The 9,801-nt window shown below is 32.6% G+C and overlaps 2 protein-coding genes across 2 annotated transcripts; both read left to right on the top strand.

Annotated features, from left to right (window-relative positions):
* The first annotated feature begins 288 nt into the window (after positions 1–288).
* LOC133688611 (NDR1/HIN1-like protein 1) lies at positions 289–1,366 on the top strand. The gene has a single exon (XM_062108152.1). The coding sequence runs from the start codon at positions 451–453 to the stop codon at positions 1,081–1,083; it is 633 nt and encodes a 210-aa protein (XP_061964136.1). The 5' UTR covers positions 289–450; the 3' UTR covers positions 1,084–1,366.
* A 5,314-nt stretch (positions 1,367–6,680) lies between these two features.
* LOC133689020 (NDR1/HIN1-like protein 10) lies at positions 6,681–7,776 on the top strand. The gene has a single exon (XM_062108722.1). The coding sequence runs from the start codon at positions 6,924–6,926 to the stop codon at positions 7,587–7,589; it is 666 nt and encodes a 221-aa protein (XP_061964706.1). The 5' UTR covers positions 6,681–6,923; the 3' UTR covers positions 7,590–7,776.
* The last annotated feature ends 2,025 nt before the right edge of the window (positions 7,777–9,801 follow it).

The following is a 9,801-nucleotide window of genomic DNA, read 5'->3' as shown; positions in this document are numbered from 1 at the left end:
TAAGTTTTTCTCATAGGCTCATATACACATAAAATTTTCAAAAGTAGAAGTTATTAAATTACTCATCATAATTATGTGCTAAAAAAGCCTCAAATAAATTGGTCACAACGTTAATTACAAATACGGAGCTAATACAAGTATTATCTTGCTTATATTTCAATTTTACAATTAAATCACATTAATCACATTAAACTTTAAGCTAGAAGCCTAGAACCTTCCCAAGTCCTACCACTAATCACCATTTCACATCTTATTACAAGATCTTAATACACGCCCATAACACAACGCGTTTATCGCACGGCACCGTCAATACAACTCCCGCATAAAGCATAGAACCCCAAAATCCTCTCTCACTCACTCAAACTCTTAAAACTCCACACTTCCCTCAGAAAATCTTCCTCGCAAAGCTACTCTCTCTCTCTCCACTTCTCCACCACCAACTCCTCCAACATGACATCCAAGAAAGACTGCGGCAACCACGGCCATAAACGCCGAAGACTCGTCCGCGTGTTATTCGCCGGAATCCTAACGTTCCTCCTCATTGTCCTCATCGTAATCCTCTTAGTTTGGGCCATCCTCCGTCCTTCAAAACCAAAATTCATCCTCCAAGATGCTACAGTTTACGCCTTTAACGCTTCATATCCAAATTTCATCACTTCCAACTTCCAAGTCACCGTATCCTCTCGCAACCCGGATGATAGAGTCGGAATCTACTATGATAGACTCGATATATATGCCACATACCGTAACCAACAAATAACTCTACGAACTTCCATACCTAGTTCTTACCAAGGACACAAAGAGATTAATGTTTGGTCCCCTTTTATTTACGGCAACTCCGTGCCGGTATCTCCGTACAATTCAGCTGCATTAAGTCAAGACCAAGGTGCAGGATTTGTGATGCTGATGATCAAGATTGATGGTCGTGTTCGATTCAAAGTCGGAACCTTTATTTCTGCGAAATACAATTTGCATGTTAGGTGTCCTGCTTATATTCAGTTTGGTAGCAGAACTAATGGAATTATGGTTGGTGACAACGTCGTTAAGTATCAGCTGGCAACGAGTTGCCATGTAAGCCTCTGAAGATGAGGGAGATTATATATATATATATATAAGTATCAGCTGGTAAGGAGTTGCCATATATATATATATATATATATATATATATAGAAGAAGATGGTCACATGTTATACCGCCTTTAAGTAATTATTTCTTCTTCTTTTTGTTTTTTTAGTCTTCAATGTTTTTAGTTTAATTTGATGTGTTACTTCTTCTGCAATTGATGATGGGCTATCTCTGTTTCTTCGATTATATGTGTATACACGTGAGATCGATATGAAATCAAGACTTTGAAATTGAAAGTGTACATTTTGCTGAAGTGATTTTTTTTTAGAAAAATCATGAAACGGACGTCGAGACAGAGAGGAAAGTTACAAACCCTGTGTGCGCAAGCTATATGATTTTGATTTCTTTTAGGCAGATAATGAAACGTGGAATCAAAAAATTTTAGTTTTTTTGATGGAGAGATAACAATTGAGTGTCTAGCTAGCTAGTGGAGGTTGCCGAGTCACTGTCGATCGTTTTTTTTCTCAACACAAATTCCTTTATTGCTGCTTGTTTGTTGTATATATACTCTTTTTTCCTCTTTTTTCTAGTCCAATTCTAGGATCTTTATAATCACGGTCAGCCATAAGTGATTCTTCTATCATCTTTTTTCTAATTCCTATAATTAATTTGCTTTAGAGAGATACCTTTGATCTGGACTTTGAGATGCAAATGATTCTTCTTTTGCCTCGCTCTTACACGGAAGAGGAGCCAGTGTTGTGACGAAACTGTTGCATTAATTAATTTGAGAAAGTGGATGTACTCGTGACTCCGAGCTCGTACTCTACATGTAGCTTAATTTGGCATGAGACTGTAGGCAGTGTGGAGTTTTAAAGAAATGAGAGCGTGGTGCGTTTTGGGAGTCGGTGCGCAAGTCTCACATGGCCGGCTTTAGTGGTGGTCCTTTTCACCCATCACCAGCTTCTACGTGCTAATTAATAAAGGCGTCATAGAAAGGACTTTCTTTAAGTCAATTCTCAAATTAACGGGCTTTATTTCTTTTCTCTTTTCTTTTTTTAATAAATTTAACAATTAGCATACAAAATGAAAAGAAATGGTGAATTAACCGGCACCAAAATTCCTTTTTGATAAAATAGTATTATTTTTTTTTGGATGTAGTAGAAAAATTATATTTAATTAATGATGGTCTTTTTGAAAAAAAAAAGTTGAAATGCATGTATGTGATTCTTTTAACTTTAGTATCTCAAATAAATTCTATCTTTTGTAACGTTCCCCACATAAAACATCACTTAAATTTGGGTGATTGTGCGCATTGTAATTAAACAAATATAAAGTTCGACCATTATACTTGGTGTTCAATTGAATGTGCACTATATCATCGTTTAACTATATTAATCAATTTATTTTCACTACTAAAAGTTTATCCATTCTCAAAATCAGACCCACCTGACATGTATTTATGACTAAATACTCAATAATGAGAAACACCAAAACCAGACCAAGAAGCATCTTCAAATTTAGAAATAGAAAGTATGATTTCACCATCAACATTTAATGTCATATTTAGGTATAATATATAATCATTTTCATTGTTACTAGGTTCAGAATAGTCAAATCTATATTGATCAGCAAATAGATTATCAAACATAGTATTATTTATCTTTTGCAGCAAATCATTCAATAATAAATTGTTTTTACCTCTACTAACTGACTTTAAAAGACTAGCAAAAGTTGGGACAAACATGAATTTTGATCGACTACTTGCATATAATGTCATTATGTTCAAATCACTTTGGATGAAAGAATTAATCATTGTATTAAAATTATCATCACACACAATCGGCACAAGATAATATTGATGTTCACCAATTTAACACCTCAAAGTTATTTCAACATCAATATTATTATAATTCCATCCAATTCTATGACAAATAATTACTTTTATTTCTGTATAGGACATGTTTAAATTACAATCTAACAACAAACTGCTCTCATCATTATATATGATATTAATGTTCACGTCATGAATAATATTGTCATCGTAATGACATAACATAAATACATTATAAGATATTTTGCAAAAAAAAATCAAATTATAGTCATTTGGATGTAATTTTAACTAAATTGCATTACCCTAACTCTAATTGGAAAAATTCTTAATAAATTCAATCCAATTTCACCAAAATTAAATATAATTCATGATATAAAATTTAATGGATATTTTCATGATCAATTCCATTAAATCAAACCCAAATTAATAGAAAATTAAAATAATTCAAAGAAAATATCAAATTCATCAACTTATCAAAAATTCGATGCAACGTATAATTCATCATAATTTTACCACATTCATGCTCTATTGTATTAAATCATCAATTGTGGTTAATTATATTATTAGTTGATTCCAACAATCCATATAAAGTCTCTAATTTGGCAACCTACCCAACATTAATTAATTCAAATAATTAATTCAAATTATTTTCATATTCAACTATATCAAATCAACCCTAATTGATGATATTCTAAACTAATTTATTATTAATTTAACAAACCTTAAATTCAACCTGAGCAATTATTTCATTTGAATCAAACCAAACGCAAATGCATGACAATGTAGTATGTTTAACTTGCTTGTAGAACTAGAAAAGAGGCTAGGTATCTGTTGGTTGTGGCAGCAATGATGGATTTTGAACAGAATAATGACCAAGAATGCTTAGAGACTAAGGTGGATTTGATTTATGAGTGTTTTAGGGGGGAATAACTGTTTGGTGGGTTTTCTAGAGAGATATGAGCTGAGGGCATCGATTTGTAGAGAGAGAGGGAGCTGCTTATATGTTTTGTGTTTTTTTATCTGGAAAAATGTTTAAATTTCAAGTCATATCATGCTTTCAAAGTATGCTATTTAATCAAAACCTATTTAAATGATGTTATTTTATCATAACTTTTAATTCACTGTGCTAATTTTTTTTTAAAAACTTTGTTTTCAATTAATCAGAAGCTAATCCATTTAAAACATGCTTAATTGTTTGTGTCATCAAATTATAACAGCCTCTATCAATTGGCAAAGGGCAATAATATTAATCATAGCCGCCTGATGCCACTTATCAATTATTATTAATAATTTATAGGAGGATAAGATAGGTACATGCAAAATGGCTAAGTGCTATCTTAGTTGACGTGGCAATCATTTCGCAATAACTCGAGCATAGAAAGAATTTCGTCGGCAGAGGCATTTTCGGCTTTTTAGGTCACATTTCGATAGGAAGTCCATGATTGGGATCGATTCATGATTTTCTTCGCCTGCCTTGAAATATTTAGCTGCATTAATTAATTAATTAATTAATTAATTCAGACTTGGGCCGGAGAAAGACGTTGTTCACCAAACGAGGATGGATGCTATTACAAAACCTAAACCATATTTCTAGTGTTTTACATAATTCTATTTAAGTTCTTTCATATCATTAGTTCTATTGAAGTGGTGTATCTTCATATACTATCACTGTCTTCAACATATTTTGTCTGTAAATTTAAAATTTAATTTTATAAGAATACTCTTACGTGTTATTTAAGCTTAAAAGTCAGAATAAATCAAATATATTTGCTTCAATATTTTTAGAATAATCTTTATTTTTTATTTTATATCTCAAAAACATAACAATAAGATTTAAATAGACACCATTTAATTGTTTTAAATATTTCTAGCTACAATACAGTAACTATTCATCAAGCACTGCTTTTAATTTATAACACCGAACATAACAGCAACACAATATCACCTCTGAAAACATCTGGTGCAAAAGGCGAAGACCTGGGGCCCGCAAAGCCGAATCCGAAGGCCACGCTCAAAACTAGAGGCCTGGATCATTTTAGCCCAATTTCCAAGTCACTTGAAGTTTCTCTGCGCCGTGCGTGCACACGGAGGAGGAAAAAAGGGCCCAGTGGCAGAACAAATTGTTCCATCAACAATTTATATTACACTGAGTATTCGAGATTGTGGTAGTCGGTATGCTTTAAATGTTATTCTGTTATCTTTTATTTTTTAAAAAATTATTTTAAATATTTATAAAAAAATTAATTAAAATAAAAACAATTTAAAACTTTTAAAAAATATAATTCAACCGTGTTTTCCAATAGTCAAACAACTGGGTAAATTTTAGCTAAAATTCAAAATAATTTTCAAAATATACACAAATATAGATGTTGCATCTGCATGGAATTTTCCTCGAACTTTGAATGCCTTAGAAGATATAAATTAAAATACCCCGTCTGGATTGTTAATACAAATAAAAATGAGAGAAATATTTTCAACTCCCAGAAGAGGAGTCAACGAGTGAGCCGAAATTCCATGATGGTTTGAATGTCAAACTTGTGCGTGGCCTTGCAAATCTAACAATTGTTGGAATTCGGCGCACCCTGTCGAACACTCCATCTTAAATTTATGCTTTCGTACCGAATAATAAGATTAGGAGGAGCTAAGGCATGTAGTTACACGAAAGCCATTACAGCCACCGTCCATCATGTGGGCTTAAAGCCTCCTTATATAACTCGTTATAAGCCCGTATGTTTTTATCTTTCATGTTTTTTAAAAAGAATTAATTTTTTTATTTTTTTATTTTAAATTATTATTTTATTTTTAGATTATTTTGATGTGTTTATATCAAAAATAAGTTTTAAAAAATTAATAAAAAATATTATTTTAATATATTTTTAAAAATAACGCTATTATAATACCAAACAATGCAATGCAAGATGTACTAAGGTAGTCATTGCTTCCGTACGACTTGACATACGAAGCTCAAAAGCGTTGTTGACAAACTGTGTGCCAAAACAATTTGAGCAGTAGAACGCTAGATTGTTTGCTTATTTGTTAGCTTAGCTTGTAAGGATACCCTAGAATCCAGATCATTGATTGCATAATACTAATTGGCCATAACATTAAGCAGCGAATGACTGCATCAAAGGACATCTTCAACATTACATTCAAATTGTATATGAACTGAAATTAGTGTATGCACATAATGTTTGATTTTGATGGCGTCATGAAATGTCTGCAACGAAGAATGATCATCGGTTTCCCAGTATAAGAACACTTTGTTCTTATAGCAAGAACAAGTTCCAAGCGCTTCCATCTCATTCGGGCAGTTAATTATCAAAGTATTTAATCAAATTCAACACAATCCCACTATAATTCATGTGGGTTTGTTTAAACTTCATCAAACCATCTAAGTATTGACTATGTGTTCGTAAATGCTGACGTGCCTATATGAAGGCACATGTATGTAGACGGTATGCTTGGTTCTAAAACTATAGGCTAAGCAATTTGATAAATTGATATATGCTACTCACAAATTAGAAGCATGCTAGATATTTCAAGCTTCGTCAGCTTGATTATGCTAAGAAAAAAGTCAACTGGTTATTCTGAAACATCGTGTCCAAGTTTGAAAGGGAAACCATATACGCGTAAGTCAATGGAAGCTGCTGAAGTTTCCAAGCACAATCAATGGACGCGGGAAAATTTACACGTTAGAAGTTTTCAGGTTCCATCTAAAGAGGTCTCCACCCACACAAGATATACCTGAACTTACAAATTGCCTAAAAAAATACAGAGCAATCCAACAAAGTAACCGCGTCAATGGACGCGGCCAACATCTCCAACTTCGGTGTCCCTCTTGGTGCTAAGATAAATTCACACGTACCCAACTAATCGTCTTCTTACAATCCCTTCTTATATAAACACACACGAACACATTAATAGCAGACCAAATCATATCTCAACAATTTCAGAGTAGTTGTTTTATCTCTTACAGCACATTTGTCTACTCTCTTTCTGTTTTCTGACCAACCAGAACAACTCTGTAATGGCAGAGAAACAAGCTCATTTGAATGGCGCCTCTTATGGTCCATCAATCCCACCTCCGCAACACTACCACCGCCCTGGCCGTGGTTCTGACTGTGGCTGCTGCTGTTTCTTGGCCTTCATCCTCAAAGTCATCATCACCGTGGCCATGCTTATTGGGCTTTTCATCCTTATTATCTGGCTCATATTTCGTCCCATTAACAAGGTCGAATTCCATGTCACAGACGTTGCTTTAACTCAGTTCAACTACACCAACAACATGCTCCAATTCAACCTTGCTGCCAACATCAGTATCCGCAACCCTAACAAAAAGATTGGGATTTACTATGATAGGATAGAGGCCAGGGCATTTTATGAGGACCAGAGGTTTGGCTATCATGCCTTGACTCCATTCTATCAAGGACACAAGAACACAAGTGTCTTGAACGTAGTTTTTAAAGGGCAGCAAGCAGTTACCCTTCAAGGTGAAGAGGTGACACAGTTTAATCAAGAAAGAACAAGTGGGTTATATAGTATTGCCTTGGAGTTGTCTTTGAGGATTAGATTTAAGCTTGGTAAGGTCAAGACTGCAAGGTTCAAGCCCAAGGTTGAGTGTGACGATTTGAAGATTCCTCTGAACGGATCTCCTGTTGCTGGGAGTAATAACAAGTGCGAGATCAAGTTTTGATGATCATCATGGTCGCAAAACCTCATCTTCATATTTGATTCAATCTTTGATTGGTTTTGTTTGATATTTTTTTTACCCTTATCATGCTTTTATGTTCATAGTCAGAGACTATATTGGATTTTTTTTTCTTCATTATGTTGATGTGTATAATTAATAGATAATGAATTTAGTATTTCTCTGTGATGCATACCTCTTGTTAAAATCAAAACTAATAACATAAGAAACAAACACCCTCTTATTAGCTCTGAATAAACCCATCTAATCGGCCATTTCAAAGAGATGTGAATCTTGATCGAGCGGCCATCATGGATTCTTCAATATTTCACAAAAGAAACGACAAGGGAAAAGAACGAACAAAGAAACTACAGCAAATCAGTGCTGCTTGTAGCAGACTCGTTAAGGAAAAACCCGCATTGCGTCAAAGATTATGTGCCAGAGAGTAATCAGTAAGGTTGTACAAGAGAGATCATCAAGATTTTATGATTTCTCCTCTAGGCTTTATTTGAAACGAGATTCACGAAGACTTTAATTTTTATTTTTTCATCAAAAATAATGTTTTAAGATAGAGCAATTTATGCAGGTGTAATGCCAAAAATGTCCTTCGAATAAACCAGCTTCTAATCAACTATTGCTGGTATTTAATAACGTATTTGGTAAGGGTGGTTGGTGCGTGTGTTTGGTGGCGACAATAAACAAGGGGTAGATTTTATTGCTATATGTTGTGAATGTAGTTGTGAGGAAATAATTTGAACATAAACAATAAAAGACATTAATATTATCCTAGAATTAATTAAGGTGTACTAGAATAATAAAGAATCAATTATCTTGCTGAGCACAATCAGGGAGAGCAGATCCTCTTTTAATACTCACCCTTCCTCTTTCTCAATAAATAAATACACATGATGACTTCTTGCTTCTATAGTTGTACGCATTCTTCTTCTTCTTTTCTTTTATGATTTAGTTGGATATATTCTTACATTTCAGTTGGTTCTGTATTATTATTTTCGGACTTCTTATTTTTTTAAGATTACTTTCTCATGATATCGTTTAAAATACTATATACAATTATATTAAACTATATTATTATTATTATTATAAATAAAGCTAAAAGGTGTGGAGAGGAGGGGATTACAAGGTTGTTAAAATCGCGAGTTAACTCTTAAAATCTTACAATTTTACAAGTCAACATGTATCTAACGTGCGAAATCGGAATAAAAACTCGAAACAAGTAAAATCGGACTTAACTTGTGCAAAATCGATTAACTCGGTCCGATTTTACGAGTTTACTAAATTTATGATATGAACCAAGTCAGTTCCAAATTTGACATTAATATATCTGATGTCTAATTTTACGAGATTGAGCATATCTTTCAAACTGTATATTGGATAAAACTGAAATTTTACAGAGAAATATTAAATACATGAAAATATATTGTGGTAAATTTTCAAGTCAAATGGAGATAGGAAACATAATATTTCATATGGTCACAATTAGTAAACTAATATTATCAAACAAGACATTCGTGTACTGTTTAGGACATATCTAGAGTTATCGGTGGAATTTTGCTTCAATTAAAGTTGGGATATAAACTAGACATCTGAAACTTTCTAACTATAAATCATAAGCCCAATAATTCATCCAAACGAGAGAGAACGACATGTTTGAAATCAGAAAAGAACAACATGTTTGAAATCAAGACTCAAATCTGCCAAGAATATGCAAAAATTAGAGATTCAGGATACATGGAGGAATTTTAACATGAAGACTTTTTTATTATTCTATTTTATGTATTTATTTTTAAATAATTATTTTTAGTTTGAATTTTTTTCTAGCGCATTAGACATTGTTTAGAAGTTTATTTCATTATTGAATTTATGTTAGTTAATTACTAACTTAAACTCATTAGCTTGTAACTCAAAAGGGGTCTATCAAGACTTATTGTGATGGGAACAACCAGGTTATCATTAGATTTATGTGTGCTTCTTACCTTTCAATGATTCCCTTGTATTAAAAAATTTTGTTTTGAGACTTTTTATTTCTCATTATCATTAATTTATTGATTCATATATCTCTCTCTCTCATTTTATTTAGATCACTCATTAATTATAATAATGTTGACTCATTTTATCAGATTTTAATGTAAATTAATTTCTTGGCTAGAATTATCAATATATAATTAGTTTAAAAAATTACTTATAATTTTATGATTTT

Source organism: Populus nigra, chromosome 3 (assembly GCF_951802175.1).
Source record: "Populus nigra chromosome 3, ddPopNigr1.1, whole genome shotgun sequence".
In the NCBI taxonomy this organism is placed as follows: domain Eukaryota; kingdom Viridiplantae; phylum Streptophyta; class Magnoliopsida; order Malpighiales; family Salicaceae; genus Populus; species Populus nigra.
The sequence above is the reverse complement of the archived record's forward strand: the minus strand, read 5'-3'. Positions and strand labels throughout refer to the sequence as shown.

What these genes read in the sequence shown, in the direction of transcription:
- LOC133688611 (XM_062108152.1), top strand. Translation starts at nt 451, where the DNA reads ATGACATCCAAGAAAGACTGCGGCAACCACGGCCATAAACGCCGAAGA.
- LOC133689020 (XM_062108722.1), top strand. Translation starts at nt 6,924, where the DNA reads ATGGCAGAGAAACAAGCTCATTTGAATGGCGCCTCTTATGGTCCATCA.